This window comes from Siphateles boraxobius, unplaced genomic scaffold (assembly GCF_051911475.1).
Source record: "Siphateles boraxobius isolate OS27281-9 unplaced genomic scaffold, OSU_SipBor_1 20, whole genome shotgun sequence".
Lineage (NCBI taxonomy): Eukaryota > Metazoa > Chordata > Actinopteri > Cypriniformes > Leuciscidae > Siphateles > Siphateles boraxobius.
The window spans coordinates 13,479,820-13,502,904 of record NW_027508811.1 but is presented as its reverse complement, the minus strand read 5'-3'; the positions used below and the strand labels follow the sequence as shown (position 1 = coordinate 13,502,904).

General features: G+C 38.6%; 1 protein-coding gene across 2 annotated transcripts in view; it reads right to left on the bottom strand.

The window, feature by feature from the left end:
* Positions 1-22,294, bottom strand: part of ddx43 (DEAD (Asp-Glu-Ala-Asp) box polypeptide 43) — a 39,442-nt gene extending 17,148 nt beyond the window's left edge. Inside the window, exons 1-10 of one of the 2 annotated variants that reach the window (XM_077236977.1) lie at positions 21,823-22,294; positions 21,480-21,535; positions 19,184-19,292; positions 18,919-19,065; positions 17,779-17,860; positions 16,650-16,806; positions 16,421-16,539; positions 1,654-1,764; positions 1,410-1,551; positions 1,163-1,263 (exon numbers count right to left, since the gene is read on the bottom strand). In XM_077236977.1, the coding sequence (XP_077093092.1) occupies positions 1,163-1,263; positions 1,410-1,551; positions 1,654-1,764; positions 16,421-16,539; positions 16,650-16,806; positions 17,779-17,860; positions 18,919-19,065; positions 19,184-19,292; positions 21,480-21,535; positions 21,823-22,171 (1,373 nt within the window). In that variant the 5' untranslated portion in view covers positions 22,172-22,294. Of the gene's footprint in view, positions 1-1,162; positions 1,264-1,409; positions 1,552-1,653; positions 1,765-16,420; positions 16,540-16,649; positions 16,807-17,778; positions 17,861-18,918; positions 19,066-19,165; positions 19,293-21,479; positions 21,536-21,822 lie in introns of both variants that reach the window. The other variant, XM_077236976.1, reaches the window with a different exon arrangement.
* Positions 22,295-23,085: the final 791 nt, after the last annotated feature.

Genomic DNA, 23,085 nt, shown 5'->3' with positions numbered 1-23,085 from the left:
TCTATGGTTTCGGATAAAATGACTATCTTGCTGGACTTGCTGTACCTTAATCATGTTACTTTTTAACGTGTGTCTGTTAGATCACAACACTGGAGAGCACTATAATTGTTCTTCAAGCACACAGTAACTGAAATTTAAAACTGTTAAAAGAAAAGGCTGAATGAACTATTGCATAGATAGATACTGTACAATACACTACGCATCAATATGTCTTTCCTTTGTGCGTTGAACTTTTCAATGCGGACTCGACGCGCTGCGCGCTGTGACTCCATGTTGCTTCAAGCGCATCATTCTGCGCTCGGGATGCGCATAAGCGCTTTGTGCCGCACTGTATTGGAGTCTTTCATAATCATATCATAATACTTTTGCGCAATGAAAGATTATTAAATGTCCCATCTATCATATGTTGCTGCCTCAATAAACAGCTGTGCTATACATAAAAAAATGTCTTAATTTTATAGTAGCTAGACTATATATAAAATAATTTATCTTTTTGATTTTTGTTATCTTGTTTTTTATGAATGTATTTTACAACAATACAAACAGCAATGTGTAACGTTTTACCAGATTTGGTGCTGGTGCCTACACTTATTGTCTCTTATTTGTTTCTAACCTTATACTTACCTCAAGTTGCCTTTTGGGACATACATGCATACATATCATACTTGCCTGTAGAGAGAAGTTTATTGCAGCATCATATAAAATCAACAATAATGATAATAATAATATTAAAGCAAACACAGCTCTGGTATCGGAATAGTATCGGTATCGGCCGATATCCAAATTCAGGTATCGGGATCGGATCGGAAGTGAAAAAATGCGGATCGGTGCATCCCTATTCGCATCTGCTCGCAATCTGCTCCGTGCCAGCAAATTAGCACCAATTCGGGGGCGGCAATTACTTGAATGGTGGGTTCATTATTATTTTTAATGAAAAACACAACAACTAGGAAAATGTGTGCGGCTGAACACCGGGTAACACCAAATATCACATCAAGCCTAATTTAAATCCTAATTTACACTGCAACGTCATCAATTGCCATTTGTAGGGTCGTGAAATATCTGGGAAGTGATGTACTTTATTCTGGTGAATCTCGCTGTTGAAAATATTGATTTCAGAATAATAATAAAAATAAAAATAAAATAATAATAAAAAAATCACCTAGTCATTAAAGTTTGTCTGTCAGGTCGAATATCCAGAATGATTTTCATGATTTGAGGTTCAAAGCCCATATCCAACATTCTGTCAGCCTCGTCCAGTACCTGAAACGAGGAAAAACAAAAGACATAAATGTATTCAAAATTAATTCAAACCAAATGTTTTTTAATTGCTTTTTAAATGCTCACAAAAATAATGCATAAAAACATATCCATTACTGTCCCAGTATGCTCTTTTGCCATTTACTTACCAGATAGGTGATGGAGCGCAAGTTGATGAGCTCGTTCATCTGCAGATCGTTTAATCGTCCTGGTGTGGCAATGACTATGTCCACTCCACTGGTCACTACTTTAATCTGGGCCTTTCGGTCACCTCCTCCATAGATACAGATGCTATCGTAATGAAAGGTATTTTGATCAAACAGAAAAGGCAGGACGAGGAATTCATAAATGGTATGTTTTGCATAACATTTTGAGAACTTATGGTTTCATCACCTTTTAAACCCTTTGTAGCTGTATTTGTTGCACTCGGCTTCAATCTGGAGAGCCAGCTCACGGGTGGGAGTCAAAACCAACATGCCGGGGCCATCTCTTCTGTCCCTGCGCCTACAATAAATATGTACAGTTGGTACTCAACCAGAATAATACTTTACCACCGCGGAATTGGGGGTGTGCTCTCCTTATTAGCTAGGCTCCTTGCATGCTGGCTAATAACTTTTTAAAGCTGGGCTTGGTAAAAAAAAATAAAAAAATTGAAAATCAATGTGTGGCGGTCAGCGTTGATATTGTGGCGGGTCACCATAAATAAATGAACGTATGTGAAACCCTGAACTAAATTTCATTATTTCAATACGCTAATTGGAGAATTAAAACGCTATATAGGTGTAGGCCAGCTTTTTCCGAGCAAAACGAAATACAAACTTCAAACTCATGTTCATATCTTGTCATGAAAAAAAAAATTCAACTCAATATCAAATTCCACAGGGATCTTTCAGTTGGGCTGGATCTTTGGATCCTTAAAACCAGGGTGCGATTTGTGAATTAAGCAATTTAATTTGGTAATTTTTACTTATTCAAATAAATCTCGAACCACAGTGGGTATTTCGTGCTGCTGTTAAAGTCCCTGTAAAGTCAAAATTAAATATGAGTTCTGAGTTTACCACACCACATAAAAATGTGTTATTAGCTACCCAGCCAAATTTGAATGATAAAAAACTGATAAATGAATATAAAAAATGATAAATTAATGAAAAATCGGCAAGTACATGAAATAAGCTATCAAAATCTTGAAAAAAATTAGCAGTAGTCTCTGCTCTCAAACGCTGGGGGCATGTCCGCTGGCTGCGCTGAAACCACGCCCACTCGCGGGAAAGCTGCCGTCGCCACACTCAACTGTCACCTCTACAGCCGGAATGGATGCTCGCACGGTGGGCACCCACTGCCGATGATGTCTGCTCGACGGGAGGATGAAGGCTGAGGCGGGAGATAGTGGGTTCGGCCCCATTCACCAGTAACAGCGGATTATCACTGAATCCCAGTTGTCTCCGATGAAAGTTTATAAAACTATCCTGTGTAAAATGATCAATGCAGAGGCGGGTTTTGGCGGAGATCCTCAGCTCTCCATCAAGCTGGCTCTTCACAAAATTAATCCGACTCTTCTTGATGTGATCGTTATTCGGAAATTTAAATAAGAACACCGATCTGTTTTGTACGTGATCGCATCCAGGTAGTACGCATTTCCGTGACGAAGGCATAGCTAGCTAGCAAACTAGACTGTAGTCACCCCTATGGTAGTAACTATTAATACTGACACTAACTCGCGATTAGGGGAGGGGCCAGTCTCAGTGCCTCCAGTGTGTCATCAAGTAGGGGCGTGTCCAGGAGCTGAGGCACTCCAGTGCGTCATCAAGACCCCGTTTTAGCCCCGCCCAAAAAATCCAGAACACAGCAATGGTGAGAAACTGTTTAACGGTCTAACTCCAAAATCTAGTACTTCACAGTTCCCTTTCGAACGGTCACTTCGTATTGCGTAGCTATACTCAGTGGGGAAACTCCTTTTCCTCGATTTACTGAAGCCTTTATGTAAAGCGCATTTGCAGCTGCACAGCTAGAACATGAGCGTCTGGCTCGCTCATAGGCTGCGCTGCGGCAACTGCACATCCAATGGCACGCCCGCCAAGGGGGCGTGACCTCAGTCTATAATAGTCCCCGAATTCGCCATTATAGCAGATTTTACTCCTTCAGCGACAAACTTCACATCTCTGTCCATTTATTGAGCCTTCGCCGTCGAACAAGCATTCAGCCTGAGCGAGCTACAGTTCAGTAGACTACACATCTCAACAGTGTTTCTCCTGACGCCGTCTCTCCTGTGGCTATCCGGCGATATCCTTTTGAATATCTGTTTATTATGTGTTTATATCTGTATCAGCGTTGTTCCATATGCCTCGTGTTAAGCGAGGCCTACGAACACGCGAGCTGCATTTCATGGGTTCACGGTCCCCCTTCATCAGGCGTCCCCTCCCCCGTTGTAACACTGACTTCCCCACACGCAAATGCTTGTACAGTCAGTCCAATACTCAATGTGTGCACAAATCACAATATATGTGTTCACGGTCCCCCTTCACTAGGCGGTCCCTCCCCTATTGTAACACGGACTTCCCCACACGCAAATGCTTGTACAGTCAGTCCAATACTCAATGTGTGCACAAATCACAATATAAGGGTATCAGGTCCCCCTACGTTAGGCGACCAGCCCCAATCAGTGCGTCAAGCCCTAGCCACACGGGTTCTAGCCTGGCAAGCTATCCCTGATGTGTCGAGTTGGGTCATAAACACTATAAAATGAGGTTACTCGCTCCAATTCGCTCGCAGACCCCCGAAATTTCAGGCAATTCTCGAGAGTTCGGTGAGAAGCAACGTGGGTCATGTGCTTCGTACCGAAGTACAGAATCTATTAGCAAAAGGGGCGATAGAATTAGATGCGATGGCGAGAGACCTCCTCTATATGGGCACAAACCAACCTGCGCTCTCTGAGAGCAGTGCATATCCCGGGCGTCCAGAATGTGGGCGCGGATATGCTTTCACGGGGCAACACTCCCCTCGGCGAGTGGTCCCTGAACCCACAGACGGTCAGTCTGATAATCAACACCCACTGCAAATTGTTCTTCTCGAAGAACAGGGACGCACTGGCCTAACCGTCCCCTTTATGCCTTTCCCCCCCATCTCTATGATTCCACAAGTCATCAAACGGGTCAGAGAGAGCGGGTGCCCTGTCCTTCTGGTGGCCCCTCTCTGGAAAACCAGACCGTGGTTCCTGGAACTGGTTCAGTTATCGGACACAATCCCATGGCCTGTCCCACTGAGGAAAGACCTCCTCACACAGGCAAATGGGACATTGTGGCATCCGAGACCCGATTTATGGGCGCTCCATGTTTGGCCCCTCAACGGGTACCCAAGGACCTCCCTGAGAAGGTTTTAAGCACTATATCTGAAGCCAGGGCCCCGTCGACTCGGCGCCTGTATGCTTCAAAATGGACAGGTTTTTCCAGCTGGTGCTCGAAAAATCAGGCTGACCCAGAGTCATGAGATATCTGTGGCTCTCTCATTCTTACAGGAGCTGCTGGACGTGGGTTGCTCCCCGTCCACGCTCAAAGTGTATGGGGCAGCCATAGCAGCAAATCATGTTCTGACGGCTGGCCAGTCACTGGGAAGAAACGACCTGGTCGTAAGATTCCTGAAAGGTGCGAGGAGAATGAACCCCTCCAGACCTCCACCTGTGCCGCCTTGGGACCTCTCCACGGTCATGGGGGGGGGGGGGTCTAAAAGGTCCGCCTTTCGAAACGCTCCAATCGGTTGATCTAAAAACCCTCTCGCTGAAGACCGGTCTCCTTATGGCGTTGGCATCTATCAAGCGAGTGGGAGATCTGCAGGCGCGCTCTGTGAGCCCTGCATGTTTGGAGTTGGGTCCAGATGACTCCAAAGTCATCCTCAAGCCCAGACATGGTTACATTCCTAAAGTGCTCTCAACACTGTTCAGAGCACAGGTGGTGACATTATCAGCCCTCCCTCCTTCTGCAGAGGATGGAGAGGTTAATCTTCTCTGCCCTGTCTGAACACTGAGATTCTATCGGGAGCGTTCTGCGTCTTTTAGACAATCAGAACAGCTTTTTGTCTGCTTTGGTAGTAGATCCAAGGGGGATCCAGTCACTAAGCATAGACTGTCTAGATGGATAGTGGATGCTATTTGTATGGCTTATACCGCAGCGGGTCAAGTTTGCCCTATAGGTATCAAGGCCCATACGACCAGAGGTATGGCCTCGTCATGGGCTTTGGTCGGTTATAATTTCATATATAAACCCACTCGACTGATTATATGTTCATATACTAATAACCCCGACAGTATCTGGGTTCATTGGTGTAGTATGTTGGGTTATTTCTAACTGATGTGTACTATTTTAGACCTGACGGTGTCTGGTCTATTTATACTTAATTATGCGGTTATGGCTTGTTCTGTATGCTCAGGGGCCTGAGTTGCAGTGACAGCCAGTTACTCAGTGCGGCGTTTTGCATGGCGTCCCCACTGCGTATAGCTACGCAATACGAAGTGAGCGTTCGAAAGGGAACTACTCGGTTACTCACGTGACCTCAGTTCCCTGAGTTAGGGAACGAGTATTGCGTAGCCAGCAGCACTATAGTAACATGGCAAGTTGTCGCTTCAGTTGTTAAACCTGCTATAAAAGCGAATTCGGGGACTATTATAGACTGAGGTCATGCCCCCTTGGCTGGCTCTGACGTGTATGACGCAGAGTGATCTCATTGGTGCCCGCACCATTGGATGTGCAGTTGCCGCAGCGCAGCCTATGAGCGAGCAAGAATAAAGGCTTCAGTAAATCGAGGAAAAGGAGTTTCCCCACTGCGTAGTGACCGTTCGAAAGGGAACTGTGAAGTTACGTGAGTCACCGAGTAGTTCACAGTCTTTGTAATATGTTTTAGCAATACATTTCTAACATTTATAATGTGTTAAGAATTTTTTAGAATTGACATGGCTAAGCCACGCCCCCTCCACTCACTCGGACAGTTAACATTCAGTGACAGGCGCTATATTTAGTTATGTTGAAGTGGAGTGAAAGGTTACATGTTTTGCTAAAAAAAAAAACCACAAAGTTCCCCAGTTGTTTTGGTAGAAAGTTGTCTAAAATGTTATGCTTTAATATGTAATTAATGGTTCATGATCAAATTAAAAATGTATAGGTCTAAGTTGCATACGTTTCCAGGACAAGCCTTTTTACCAAGAGTAAGTTACCTCTCCATTAGTTTGGTACTACAATATTTGCATGAATCATTCAGCACAACACTGCTAACATTTGTTATCTCGGTTATTTACAGATACGTTAAAGAAGCTAAGTGACATGATGTACAACGCAGCTAGAAACTAACGTTAACATTTTCTAATGTTAGGCTAACGTTAGCCTAACGTTACGTTAGAGATGTTAAAAATAACGTTCAAATATGTTGCCGACTTAACGTTCCCTTAGAACAAATGTAGACATCCCTGTTTAATTTATCCACGTTTAGTTGGTGGTGTTGTGGTCTACCGCAAAACTTGATCCAGAGCAGACACTTATCTCTGTAGTGTTCAGATGTGGCTTAATTTGGAAAGGGTAAAAAAAATACACCGTCGCCCAGCCTCTCGGGATACCTAGTGTCGGAGTTGCATGTACTCCATGCACACCGTTTGAACATTTTAAACTTAAAATGACAAGAAAAAACATAAAAACGAATGATAACTGACTAACTGCAATGCATTTCAATGGACGTGGAAGCAGAAAATGTCCTAGTGTATTGGGAGCTATGCGCACTGTGATTGGCTCACCCCGTTTGGGGGCGTGGCTTAGCCATAGGTCAATTGCCTTTACAGGGACTTTAAACTAAATAACATTTATAGAATAATTATGAACTTAAATGAAACAATATCTAAACATTTCGACAAAGAAATTATTTGATCTGATTTACATTTTAATTCAGGGCGATTTACATTTAATTAGAGAGATTTTCACTCTTGCGTTGTCCTTTCCTCATTGGGACGCGCTCATACACGACAAACATGTTTGATTAGATCTTCTGTGCCTCTAGGTTTCATAAGGATTACATAATCAGATGACATTCTTTAAATAAGATCTATTCGGTACGGTTTTCTGTACGCACACGCCCGACCCAAAGCGTGCAGCCACAGACACCTATACAGCGTGTGAGGACTCAATTGAGCGCTCTTTCGTGTCTGAATGGATAAATATTTACATTTACATTTATTCATTTAGCTGACGCTTTTATCCAAAGCGACTTACAATTGCTATATTTCAGAGGTCGCACGGCTCTGGAGCAACTAGGGGTTAAGTGTCTTGCTCAGGGACACATTGGTGTCTCACAGTGGATCCGAACCCGGGTCTCTCACACCAAAGGCATGTGTCTAATCCACTGCGCCATCAAATACACACAACAATGTCGAAATGTCCGTTTTGGAGAGTATTCATGTAAACTATGTTGGTTATGTCTGAAACAGTTGTGAGTGTATCGGATGAGCATCAGTGTAATTGGATCCGCATGTCATTGGACATCCGATGTCTTAAAGTGACAGTGGGTAATAAACCTAATGCGGTCTGTGTCCTTAATATTGATCAAGTAAAAAAAGAAAAAGAGAAAAGCATTCACTGCTCGTTAATAGCTTTAATAAGGATTCATTATATGTAATTCATGCAAATAAATATGTCTGCTGCTTGAAAGAATAAAGAATGATGTATGCAAGTAGTTATAAAGAATGCATATGTCATTCATTGAAGAGAAGACTGTGTTCTACTTTAGAAAAAAGTGGTTTTATTTCAATTTAAAATATTTTTATCACAGTAGTTAAATCTGTATCTGTATTGCATGTTCAAACTTTAAAATCATTCATATTAACAGTTTAATAGATGCTTTCTCCGGGAGTACATGGGTTTGGAAATTTGAGAAATTTTAAATTAATGCATTACAATTACAATTTTAGTCATCTGAATTGTTTTAAATCTACTGTAGATTTAGTAGACTAAAATCTTATTGTATTTCGTCAACTAAACTAGACTAAAACAATTCAGATGACTAAAATATGACAAACTAAATGGCATTTTAATCAAAAGACTATGACTAAAACTAAATAAAAATTTGCTGTCAAAAAGGCGACTGGAACCAGGATCGTAACTAAAATGTGCAGCCTGTTATCTCTCATTACAGGAGCAGAGGTTCTGATTCTATTGTTTGTTGTTTAAACGTGCGTGTTGCATATCTTTATTTCATATTTTATATTGGGGATGGGGGGGGGGTTGGTGTCAGCTTTTACATTATGCTGAAAAACAAATTCAGCAGAAGCAGGGATATTTAGACCAAATGGAAATCCCTGTCCCCCCCTGACAAATTGCACCTTGCTTACAACCATATTTTTTAAAAACTCTTTCTGTATAGGGAACCACAAGTTTTTTTTTTCCATGTATCCATGTAAGACACAATATCATTAGAAATAATCCATGTCATTAAAATCAATGCCTATCATTAGACACAACGTGCACACGTTTTTTTTTTTTTGCAAATTATTTCAAATTATTGAAACCTAAGTTATACCACAGGTTGTCCAGCAGTCAGTGTTTTCGCTTACAGGAGAGAGAAGCGCTCTTCATTCTTCTCATTCCTCAATAGAATAGTAAAAATAATCAGCGTCATTGCACCTAATTTATTTTCACTATAATGTTCTTTTGGTGTTTGTTTGTTATTGCACTGCTCCCCAGAGGAATAGGCTTCTGTTGCCCACCGACGTTTGTTCTAAAAGTTTGTTTTTGAAAATGTACTTTTACATATTTAATTTTGACTTTTGTTAAATTTAAACAATGCTGTTGTAGCCCAATAGGCATATTAAAAATATATATTTTTACAAAAAAGTTTTGTTTGTTTATTTTTTTTATATATGTAATGAGCGTCATTCTTGTTGAAATAAGGGGCTGTTCGTTTTTTATGTAAGGGGCTACCGGAGGAGTTTTGAGATCTATAGTCAAAATAGAGTTGACCCTCCTTTCGCCAGCAATACATTTTTCTATGACCCTCCAAAATGATTATGAAAAAAGGCATGACCTTCCCCGATAATTTATTGATTACTTCTGTACTGGTTTGCGCTTGGCAAAGATGTTCAGATATCACAGTGCGACATATGTACAAAAAGACTGGTCTGTGCGATGATTAAATGTACCACTGCAGCACGCATGCGATACAATTTTGTAAACTCCGTTACTTGCGTTTGTTTTCAGACATTATAACAGTCGTTTTATACTTTTACACGATTTTTGATCGTGGATGATTTAAAGCTCCATTTTGCTTTTGAAGAAATATGGTAGTATCGTGCTACAGCACACATTCTATCAGCTGCAGTTTCTGGCACCTCAAACTTGGTTTATACTCGCCGCGTCCGCACGTGCACGAAGGTGCGCACGGCAAATTTTGTAACTGCGCGTGCGGCTCCGCATCTGAAGATGCGCGACTTCGAACCGAATCTGTCCGAGAATAAGTCTCATTACACCGGCACCCAGTTTGTGCGTCTAGTACAGGGGTTGGCAAGTTCGGTCCCAGAGAGCCACTGTCCTGTAGAATTTAGTTCCAACCCTAATGAATCACACATGAACAAGCTAATCAATGTCTTCAGGATTACTAAGGCTAATAGGCAGGTGAGGTTTTTTTCAGTGTTGGAGCCAAACTCTGCAGGACAGCGGCTCTGTAGGACCGAACTTGCCTACCCCAGGTCTAGTAGTTGCTTAAAGGGGTGTTTAAATAATTTTTTCGAAGCTTGATTGTGTTTGTGGGGTGCACTGTAACATGTGTTCATGCTTCGTTTTTTAAAAATTGCATTATTTTTCATATATTTTACCTTTATTCTACACTGATCTGCCCCTCCTTGTAAAAAACGGTCCGATGGTTTCTGGGTTCTATGAAGCCAGTCCCTCAAAAATACGCAATGGGCTCAGATTGGTTAGCTGGCCCAGTGTGTTGTGATTCGCTAACCGTCTAGTGCACGTTTTCCGGAAACGTCACGGACGGCCCTTACCTTTAGCGGTAGTTTGTGCTTTGGTGTATTATAAACAATGGCGTCAGTCGGACCCAGAGAATGTTATTGAAGATGATCGAGCAGAACCAGTTCAAGAACAGCTGTTAAACGACGTTTCAGAAGGTTTTTTTTTTTGTTTTTCTCTAATTACTTTTTAGATACGCTGTTATTTAATTGTACTAATTATCATAGAATTACAAAAAAATAAACTTCATAAACAAGAATTTCATATAATCGTTCTAACAAATTATACTACAGTCCTCAAAGGGATTTTTTTGAGTAAAGACTGCGGATCTATAGTGATCTTTACTGACTGTATGCTTGGCTTGGGCGGTATCCAAATTTTGATACCGTCAAACCTCCTCCCTATTTTACCGGGGTATACGGTATTACCGTGACTAATTAAAAATTATGACATAAGGCTCAGACAGCGTCACCAAACTGTTGGCTTGTGCCTACACCGTTCAGAAACTGAATACCAGATCGGGCAAAAATAAATAAATAAATAAATCAAGGCCAACCCGTGCACGTTGTGTCTGATACTGGCTGACGGCATTAAATGTAATATGAGCCGTAGCCCTATTTAGACTCGACTATTTTTAATACGTGGGCCGTTTTAATATGGTGGCGCCAAATAATTTTTTAACCCAGGTGATGAGGGGGTGGTAGATATAAATACTATTTATAAATGAGCAAAAATGGGACAAGTAATAATATTTAATTATTTTAATTATGACAATTAAAGTATTCATTTTATTAATTAATTTAAATTAAATTAACAAGCAACAAGTGCATTTGTAAATCCGGTGACACGCGTCCATTGATTTTTATTAATACAACTTTTCTGTCAGTGTCTGCTGCAAAGATTAAGTTGACGATCGCCATCTCCTAGTGAACGCGCATATATAGAGAGAAATGCAGATCACGGATTACATAATCAGAGAGTAGGCTAGCCTATTTCTTTTCGTTTTGAATTGTTTTGTTTAAAGAAATTGACAATCGCCATCTCCATAGTGAACGATAGAGAGAAATGCACATCATGGATTACATAATCAGAGAGTAGGCTTGCCTATAATTTATTCAGTTTTGAATAGTTTCGTTTAATGAATTTGATGATCGCCATTTCCGTATGAACGCGCATAGAGAGAAATGCACATCATGGATTAAATAATCAGCGAGTGGCCTATTTCTTTTCTTTTTGAATTGTTTCGTTTAATGAAATTTCAAGCTTTATTTAGATATAGGCCTATCTGTCATGTCTGTGAGACATACACTGAGTTTCAGTTAATTTATGATGAGATTTCAATGCAAGTGACCACGGCGCGCCAGCGCACGATCATGTCATGATTATGTTGTCTGCTTTATTTGATTCTTATTTATTATTGGTTGATAAAAAAATTATTAAAATTAAGATACAATTTATACAAAACGAAATTCGCTTTAAAGAAAGGCCTTTTACAAAATGAAAGTTAATTAAGTGGTCAATGTCTGACTCCCGATGCATCCCATCTTACTCGTGCTGTTCAGTTTTCATTATCAACGTAAAAAAAATAACATTATAATATTTTAACAAATATAAACTAATGTGCTTATTTAATGAACTCAGGGCAAAATGCATCCTTGCAGCAGTGAGTGGGTGGTTGTTTCGGAGATGCAACATTAGGTTAGAGGTGTTTCCATCTCTCGCGGTGACCTTTTTTTATTGCAACATTTACAAATTGCCTCGTCAGTATTTACCGCCTCTCCCTTCTCTCTCTATCTCTTTCTCCTCCACACTGTCACTTGATGACAACTACATAAGCATTTTTAGGCATTGAATAAATTATATTTATATATTATATATAAGTGCCGGTAATGACGGTATTGAAACTGATACCGTTGCTATTTTAAGACCCCGCGGTATACGATATTACCGTAATACCGCCCAACCCTACTGTATGCCACCGTTACTTTTGTATTTTTAGAATGATTGTAGCCAAATATCTTGCGCCAGAACTATTAACCCAAAACGAACACTAAACATCAGCTGCCAAATCAAACACCTAACAATGTTTAGCATGCCTGTAGATAAACAAGCATGTAGATAAACATAAAAGCTCTAATCAAAGAATAATTTACACTAATTCCAAGTTCGCTGTTGAGATTAAATAAAAGTTTGTAACGTTAGGTGTTTGCCGGATAACGTTAAGTATGAATGAGCATTTAACAAACCAGCAGAGCCAAACAGCATTGTCATTTGTTTACTTCCTAGCTACAACGTACAATTAACAATACGAACTATTACAGGAAAACACATCGACGAAAAATAAATCATACTTACAGGTTGTGGCCCGTAAACAAAAGCTTCTGTTTTAAAGTTGGAACTGCTCCATCTTTCAGGACAAGCCGATGTGCGAATCCTGCATTGAACTCGCCAAGATTGTGGAAGCTTTCCTCCGTAAAATGTTCAGCAGAGTGAGATTTAGGTCATAATTATGAGGGACCGAGTTAAAAAAAAATTAACCATTGATCCCTAACTCCCTCGTCCCTATAAGGCTGAACAAAGTGGACCTGCAACCGGGATGAAAATAAGAGCAGCGTTTCGACAGCATTGCGACAACTCCTCTCCAAAACAGCAATATAATGGCCCCGCCCCGCTTAAGTATTCTCGGAGGAGGGATTTATGTAAATAATGGGATTAACTAACATAATCCCGCAAACCCGGAGGAATGTTGTGTAGTCCAAAACCGATCGTTTGCTGTAGTCCTTAGAAATTGATTTTTTTTAAAGCAAATATCTCCTGTTGCTTTGAACTTTGAGCGCTGTAACTTTGCAGATGTTTTTTATGCTCAAACAGCAACATTAAACACTAGCTAAAGTTAGAAAAGTGAAATCGTGTTTTACCACCCCTTTAAATTTACAAAATGAGCCTACAATAAGATAATCCCATGTTTTATAAAAAAATGTTCTGGAAGCTAAATGAAAATGTTTAGTGAAATTAAAAAATATGTAAATTATCGTTAATTTAGTTGTATAGGCTATGTTCTCAAATTCATTTATTTTGTTCTAATGTAACAAGTAATAGTCTCAAGGTTTACTGCTTTACACAATTCTTTTGTAGTGTGGTTTTGGTGAAGTGTACTAAAATAAACATTTACCGGTTGCACCTTACTTCTTGTCACCGGTGATTCCTGGTGGATTAGAGGGCAATTACTCAATCGCCTCCTGTCATTTCAAAGAATAGAACAACGGCGAGCACCTCAAGTATAAATGCCTTGTCCGTTTGGGGAGGTGCGCGTGCAGGCAGCAGAGGCTCGCGCTGCGGAGCCAGGCGAAAGTATAAACAAGGCTTAAGTCCAAATACTGTAAAACTCGACGCACATTCACATCACATCTTAATGCAGTGGTAGAGTTACACTCACAGGACACTGCACTTATTCACAATCACTAAAGTTCATTATTTGCTCGTACTTTAAAGCTTTGCCGGGTAAACATTTCATTGGCATTCTGTTCTGACATGATGCACTTTTTCATTTTTTCTGCGCCCGAAGCGCACGTGCACTGACAAACAGCGCCAAACTGGACTTAGCTTTCGCGTCTGATTTTTGTTGGGTCAGACCCATCTGATAGTGATGGGGGGCCGAGACTGAGAGAGCTAAATGGACAATTATGCACCAAACAAGCCACTTTGAAATGTTGTTGTTTACATAAATACAAAAGTTGGGTGACCCTCCCCCTAGACTAAAAAAGTTTGATGACCCTCCCCTCAACAAAGATTAAAAAAACATGACCCTCCCCTATTTTCCTCCGGTGGTCCATTCCATAAATACCGAACAGTCTCTAATGAAAAAAAGTTTACTTTTTTTTTTTTTATAAACAGATAGCCTGCAAATAGAGATATATTATAGTTCACTGTTCGTTCAAATAATAGTCTATATTTATGTGTTGTTTGTTTAAATAACATTTAACAATTTTTTTTATTTCATCAAATTATTACTTAATAACATGCAGCTTTAACTCCACTAGGGCTGCAGCAATCGATTATTTTTGTAATCGATTAATCTAGCACTTAATCGATCGATTAATCAGATTTTTTTTTGTGTGCGTGTTTTATTAACAGAATAGTTATATTAAACTTGTGTCTATTTCAGTTAAAGCTGTTATAAATTATATACTATAAGTTATATAGTATGCAAGTTATAAAGCTATCTCATATGTGAATTTTCCTTTAAGATGTTATAATATAACCACTCTAAGCATCTAAGCATATTTGTGTATTCTGGTAGTTTAACGCTGAAGAAGAGCTGCAACGTGACATGTTGTTGAACACGCAGTAAAAGCTGACGCACTTTTTGTTTCGTGCGTTTTAACTGAAAAATGAGTACTCCAAATCTTTATTAAAAACCAACAGGGGACTTAATTTTTTGTTGTTGTCTGTAACTATTTGGTGGACGGGAAATACAAACAAGGTCTCGCAAAGACTGCAATACAATATTTGTTCCTCCATCACGTCCCGGTGTGTACAGTGAATGCATGCTGAAATTATTGTTGCGTGGCTACATAAAAGTTTAAGCCTATGTGATGCATTGCTGCAATTGGTCTGACTGGCGTGTGTGTGTGTGTGTGTGTGTGTGTGTGTGTGTGTGTGTGTGTGTGTGTGTGTGTGTGTGTGTGTGTGGAGGGGTTCTTTTTTTAGGCTATACTCTCTTGCAATTGAACGTGATAGTTACGTTTACTACTTAAAAATGTAATCAAAGCTAAAAATCATATCTAGTCAAACCGCATCACGACATCGCTACAAATACAGTATGAGATTAAAATCAGCGAACATCAATAGGCTTAGACTACGTTACCTTGTTTCAGCGAGTTAAGTGTATTAAGTGAATTAAGTGTGTAATGATCCCACACTTTAGCAATATCTGCCGTTTATTTACATATTTATTCTCCGCCATCGCGCCAACTAAATTCCAAATATGCTTCCTGAACAGGTCCGTGTGAATAAACGGTCTGTGTGAAACAATCAAATCCCTGCGCCGCGCGTATAGTGCGCGCCATAGGAATTTAACCATAGACAGTATAAGAAGTGGACAGAGCCATCTCATTGGAACTCAGTTGAGACAGTTGAAGCCCATTTTTAGCGATTTTTGAGCACTTCCGTTCCTGACGCGCAGACTCAAACCGACTCAAACTAAGCTTGATGACGTGAGCAACCTGTCTGACAGACGTAAATCTTCTAGTAGCTGTGCGTGAAAATTGCCAACATTAATCACTTCATATGTATTCATTTGCCACATACCGAATTATTTCCAATTCCCCAAAAACTTTGTTGAAATATTTTGTGCTGTTGCTTTTATGGACTCATTATCTATGGGCTTCTCCCTTGACGGAACGTCCCCCCGATTGCCTGCGAGCTTCTCCTCCTGTCTATACGGTAATGTCTCTATTGTGCGACAAAGTCGCGTGGTTATGACGCAATCGTCAGGGCCATAACGTAAGATACAAAGTAATGGAGCCTTTTATACATTGTCGTGTTTATTTAGAAATAAATAATGGACAAATGAAGTCTTTGGACGCCTCAGATGTAAAGTTATTCGCTGTCAAAGTGACGCCAAAATGAATGGGAGTCAATGGAATGCTAACAGCAGGTGAAGTTCTGCTACAATGGCGGCTCCCGCGAGGCTTCAACTTCCGGCTGATGGATTACCCCCTTGAATTTAACGAGGCTTCGAGGCAGAGTTTTTGGCTCAAGGAATTTTTGTAATCGAGTAACTCGAGGAATCGTTTCAGCCCTAAACTCCACCAGATCTTAGGTTGTTTCATTATTGTACAGCAAATATCAATAGCTCTTTTTTTTATTTTTCATGTTTGTTGTAGGCTTATTTGGAAATGACACTAGTTGTAGTATTTCATCCTTAATGTTAATTGACATTTTGTTTTTCAAAATGTCCCTTTGCACCACCTGCCGGTTATTTTGCGAACGACTCTTGAAAAGACTGTGATTTTGCCATGTCAGCTAGCTCGGCGGTAATAGGCATTCTGGTTGACTGCCAATTGTATACCAATCAGATAGAGTGAGGTTAAGGAATGTACAGGAGTATAAACAAATATAAAAATATTTGTTAACAAAAAGGTGAAAGCTGGAGCACTGATACTCTTGTACAGACTTACACAGGTTGCTCATCCATATGAATAAAGCCAGGAAGCAGGTAGGACAAAGTTTTGCCAGTTCCTGTCTGGGCTATTCCAATCAGATCAATTCCTTTCAGGACGACTGGCCAGGCTTGTGACTGAACCACGAGACAAAATAACCAGGATTACATTCATCCCATGTCAAGCTTTACATCCAGTGAAAAAACAATATGGTATAAACAAACAAATGAGATAGATGTTTCTTCACCTGAATGGGCGTTGGCTTTTGAAATCCCACTCTGACAATGTTTTCCATTATTCCAGGATAGTGAGCAAAAGCCTCCTCAAATGTGCACACTGGATTGGGAATGGTTCTTTTCTCCTCGTCTTTCAAATCATCCACAAAGATGTTGTTGTTCTCTTTTCTTTTAGAGTAAAGAAAAGCAGAAGTACAAAAACAATACAAACATGCAGAGTGTTGCAATAATGCCATCTCAATAGTTTTAGATGTTTCTGATTTGTGTCAAAGAAATGAAATTATTGAATCCATTATCTTTTTGCAAAAAGTGATTTCTAACTTATGCTATAATGCAGCCTTTTAATGGGGTCTCAAAATAAGCTAAAACAACAAAAAACAAGTTATTTCATAATTTAATTCACCCCCTTTGATTTAATTTGACTGTTTGATTCCTTTTAAAAACCAGGAACACCTGGATATATTGTTAAGCTAATTTTAAAAGTACGATTTCTAGACCTGGAAACTTTGTAAAATAATTAAAAAAAGCATTTTTATAAAGAAATATATATTTTATTAGTAATGCCACATATTCAAATATTTCACCAGATAAAATTACAAGCAAAATCTATATTTTTTTTAATCCTTGTCCTTAAAGAGTCAAGCAAATTCATCTAAATTCAAAAGAAGAAAGAGTAGGAACACTTGAAACTTCTGGAATTCAATTGTTTTGATTTTAATTATTTATATTTATTTTTTTCAGAAACTAAAAGTGCAAAACTATGGCTAGAGGGCCTTGGAATATTTTTTTGGACAATGGAGGGTCTTGGAGTGAAAGGTTGAGAACCACAGCTACATGGCATCTTTTTAGAATTAGATTAAGTATTAAAAGAGACTATAAGAGGAAAAACAGAACACATCAAAACACACAAAAGACATTGTACTTGGCTAAATGTATCATTATTACGGAATGATACATTGTTTTTCTCAACTAAAACATTAAAGTAATAAAACATCCACATTTTAAGTCTAGCATTATTAGGATAATATCCAGGCATGCCACAACATATTTCTCTCAGATCCTTCAGAAGGTTTGTCCTTAACAGATAAATGCCGCCATCTGAGGGATAATGTGAAGAAAGCAAGTTCAGACAACTCTTACCTCCAGATTTGGACTTCTTCTGCACTACGAGCAGCCACTGATTTTGCTTCAATATAGAAATCCTTCTTTAGAGGGGGAAGATCTGCAGAAAGAAAAATGATTGTTGAATCAGGTATAGTATTTATAGGCCTGGTTTCACAGAGAGGGCTTAAATTAGGTCAGGATTATACCTTAGTACAATTAGGAAATTTAAGTTGCTTTTATAACCATGCCTTAGAAAAAAAAAACATTACTGGTGTGCATTTTGAGACAAAACAATGGCACTGACATATTTTAAGATATGTCAAACTTGCATTTAAGTCTGGGACTAGGCTTAGGCCTTGTCTGTGAAACCAGGGGATAGAACTTTATATCTACCCATTTATTACACGCAGTAAATCAACCAAATTTCTTAATCTAGTTTATAGGGGTGTAACGATACCCTCATGTCACGATTCGATACATATCACGATACTGAACTCACAAAAAAATTAAATATATGAAAGACAAATGGTAAAAGGTTAACAAAAAAATATACTGTTGATTAAAATGCTAAAATTTTATATTACATTGTGGGTGTAAATGAATAGGCTTGGACTTGGTGCTGGTAAGTAACCCAATGCACAGGACAATGGTGACACCAGAATACAAATATTCATGATTATGAAGCTGAAAATACAGAATTATTTTAGACGAATATGCTTGCACTCTGTCACTGACTAGATGCATTTAAAATAATGTAGGCCACTTTTTACTGGTAACAAGACATTTCGCATTTTCAGGACCCACAAATATTCCCTCATCTCATTATTATACATTATATTCAACATTATAATATAGTCGTTTAATGTAGTGCTGACACCAAAACTCTGAAAACTTAAGACTTAACTTAAACTTTTTTTTCTCACACAGTAATTTCTATTTTGGGTGAACAATACACAATCTATATTGTCACTATCCACACAATATATTGTTGCATTTTTGTATTTTGATATATTGTGAAACGATATATTGTTACACCCCCACTAGTTTACATTTTAAAGTGTGCACATAAGTGTAAATATGTCATATACAGGTTTGGGACAACATGAGAGTAAATGATGAAAGAACTAATCTCAAGTAATGATTACATTATCTAGACTAGAGCTTCTAGAGACTCACCTTGCCATTTAATAGCTTCATATTTGTCACGGTTTTCTCTAAGCGCAGTCCAGTCAATAGGTGCAGGTGTTGGGGCAGCTGCAGACACTGCTCGTACAGCAGAAGTTGGCCAGCATGAGTCATTCTGATATCCTGCATTGCTAGTTCCTGGAGATTCAAATGTAAATGTTAAACCTAAAATATCAGTAATTAGCACAGCGATAAAAAAACAGATTCTTGTAGCTTAGGGAATTCCATGCTCTACAACCATTGCGGCAGCCAGGACCTCTGACAGAGTTTCCTTGAACCAGATCTTCAATCATGTCTTTGGCTTTGAGCTGAGCATCACCGCTTCCAAAGATAAGCACCTCAGCTTCATAATCACCACGGTTTATCTGCCAATCATACATAATTCAGTGTCAAGTGTTAAACTAAATTTGAAAGGATTGGAATAGTTTACTTGCATATGAAAATAGTCATGAATGTCATAGCATGTTGTTCAAAACCCATAGACCCTAATTCACAAAACAAAGTGAATTTTCAAAGACTATACCACATATATGACAACAGATTAATTCGAAATGAATCGAATAAACATTGAACTGAAATGAGCTGAATAATGCTATTGTCTTCTGTAGAGCTGCGTATAGCTGAAATTGGAGTCGTTTCATTATGGATGAACTGTGCAGTTATTGAAAGCTATTGAACTGAATCGAATCAACATTGAGCTGAATTCTCTATAGTCTTCTGTAGAGCTTCTTAACAGCTGATATTAAAGTCGTTTTGTAACTAATGAATTTGGCACTTAACTCTTTCCCTGCCAGCGTTTATTTTTTTAAGTTGCCAGTCTCCTCCAGCATTTTTGATTAAAACAAACAGAACAGTTTTATCAACACTTAAAAGTGGCTAAGTTTAATAAAAAAGCAACATTTTGAACAAAAAGATGAGAAAATCGCGTTTTTTTTTCCCCTCAAAGACTATAACATGCATAAGCAATGCTTTAATCGCTTTTTTATACTACTTTTTTGCCTGTGTTTTGCTCTTAGCTGCGAAGATTTTCTACTCTTACTCAGAAGTTGAGCAATAGCGTTCTCGACTCTACCGTATTACAGTGAAAACACGGAAAACCGATGGCTGGGAAGCCTTGTCTCTCTGATGGTCTTCAAAAAAAAAGTCACACTCGTGGTCTTCGGGGTCTATTGGACCCCAGACAACAACATTTAATTTTGTAACCGAACAATATTTTTTTTTTTAACAAATATAATTTTACTCGGTTCATTAATGTTTTTACTCAACATTTGTGCAGTTTTTGTAGAATTTATGATTTTTAAAAAAATTCTATAAATAAATAAATATTTAATTAAATAGGATTTTTACAAAAAAAAAACCCAGCATTTTATGTTAAATAAACTTAATAAAAGACCCAGATTTCTAACTTTCATTCCTGGGGATACCATGGATAATTTTACAAGGTTTAATGTAAGATTTTTGCCCATTTTTTGGAAAATACAGGTTAAAATTTGTAATAAATCACTTTAACCACTAGATGGCTATAGAGCTCCATTATATGCTATTTGCTATTTGAATTACAGAAAGATATAGTTTCTAAAGTTGGATTCAGTTGGATTCATATCTAAATATTATAAAATCACAATTATAACAAAAATAAAATAATTTGTCAAAATTTTGCATTTTTTGTACTGAAAAAACACAGCACACACAAAAACAACAACAACAACAGTGAAGTGCCAAACCTGCAGACAGGGTTGGAGCAAACACAGGGTCAGTGTGTGTGTACATTTTATTTTTATGTGTACAGTGTCACCAATTTATTTTTGAGGTGGTTCTTCATTTTGTATGATTTTATTTGACAAATTATAAGACTTTTTATAGCCTTACAAATGTATTTCTGTGTGTGTGTGTTTGTGTGTCTGTGTGTGTGTGTGTGTGTGTGTGTGTGTGTGCGCACATTTTCAATGCGTCTAAGTGTTACCAATTTATTTTTCTGGTGGTTCTGCATTTTAGATTATTTTATTTTACAAATGATAAGAGAACAGTTTTTATAGTCTATGTATTCCTGTATACATGTATTCCTCTTTATGTGTGTGTTTGTGTGTGTGTGTGTGCGCCTGTGGTGAGCATGATAATTTTGGATTGTGGATGTTTTTTGCATTGTTGGAAGTGTGCCACTTTATTTCTGTCATTTCTGTCTATGTGTTCTACGTTGTTTCTGATTTTGATGATGTTATTTTGTCTATTTTGATTGCGGGGTCCAATAGACCCCGAAGACCAGAGTGTGACTATTTTTGTCACGCCAACATAAAAACAGATATCATAAAAAAAAAATGTTTTTGTTGTAGATATAGAAAGTGTTGAGAGCCGTAGAAAGTTTCAAACTATTTGGACAAAGAGAACTTTTTTTTTTATTTGAGCAAAAGTCATTTGGGGTCCAATAGACCACGAAGACCATCATAGGGTTAAATGACGGGAAATTCAGTAAATGGCGGGGAAAGAATAAAGCTCTAGTGGTTAATTACAGGCTCTTCTGAGCTTTCCAAACAGCAATAGCGTATTTAACTTGCCTTTATCGATGCTTCACTGCTCTCTTCAAGCTCCCGAATTTTCGCACCACCTCGACCTGGGCAAACAGACAAGAAAGACAAATCACACAGCAGTGATGGAAGTTCAACCAACTTCCGCGAATCGGTTCTTTTGAACTATTTCAAAGACCCGTTTGAAAAACCGATTCAGTCATTCTTCGATCAGCCAGATCGTTGGTTCAATACTACAAATTCACTCATCGGTTGTCGGAACATTAAGGATTTGGGGGAACCTGATTAGAACGCTAGAAAATCTGACATTTTGAAAAACTGCTGCATGCCTAACGTTAAATGTTCCTCCTCAGACACCTGACCTGTGTCTTACCTATTATTCTTCCCACCAAAGAGTTTTCCACGTGCAGAGTTACCGCTGATGAACCTGATCTGTCTCCATTACCACGGCATCCTGTAACGTTAGGTCCAGTCCTGGAACGACTGTAACTGCTGTTTTTGCCGGCTGCACCATCACAGATATTTGATTCAAAGTCTCGGGTTCTCCAGTTTGTCCACTGCTCGCCCTCATCACCAAACTTCGTGCCGACACTCGTGGTTTCTCGGCTCCGCGCGCCTCTTGGACACGGAGGCCTCGATGACTTTACGGGCACGGTTTGAACGAGTGACGGCTTTGAAATCGCCACACCATCCGCATCGTACTCATCCTCCCAGTCCGACATGTAAAACAAACATATAAGAAAACAAGTTTGGTTAAACGACACTTCCCTTCCAAAGGACCCCAAGACAGTCACTGATCAGAAATCTCGATCAATATCCGCCCACGTGATCCCAAATGGCAACCATGGCAACTGAAAATTTACGGTAGTTACTGCTGTGAAAAAAACCGAATTAATATAAAATAATGATAAAGCTTTAATAATATTTATGTCTATCTTGTTTATTTATTGACAGTGGCAACTAATATCAAATTACCTTTTTTTGTAACATTGGTATTTTGGTGGACGACATTGTTTACGTTATGCTGTCCATTTTTATAAAATTATTTATAGAAAACATAATTAAAGGCCTCATACTAATTGATGCAGTACCTCTGCTGACCACTTGATGTTGACAGCCACTTCAATAAAGGGCTTTTGGACTAATAAAGGCCCAAGAACTAATACTATTAGTAAGACAAGGCACACAAAGACATTAACATCAAGTACACCAGGCCGAGTTTCAAGTCTTTTGTTTATTTAAGTATTACCATGATCATACATTTTCATTTTGCATTTTTCAATCACAGAGCATCAACTCTGTTATGTGCACAATGATGAAATAAATTATTCTGAATGACAGAACGCTAACATTATCAAGCATGTATATTAAGGCCAGTTTCTGTGTAATAAATTATTTGATCTAGTGGTAAAACAAAGAAATGCTGCTTTAACTGACAGACGCTTTAAGTTCACAGCCAAACAGAGAATGTGCAATTATCGAAATGCAAACATAACCATTTCAATAAGAGTTTAAGGTATGAGTGCTGTTATGAATACAGTTTTATAACGGTTTAATAAAATGCAAAAGGCACCGTAAAACATTGAATTACAAATTAAAGAAAACTTTCAGAAAATCAATAACAATAGTAATATTA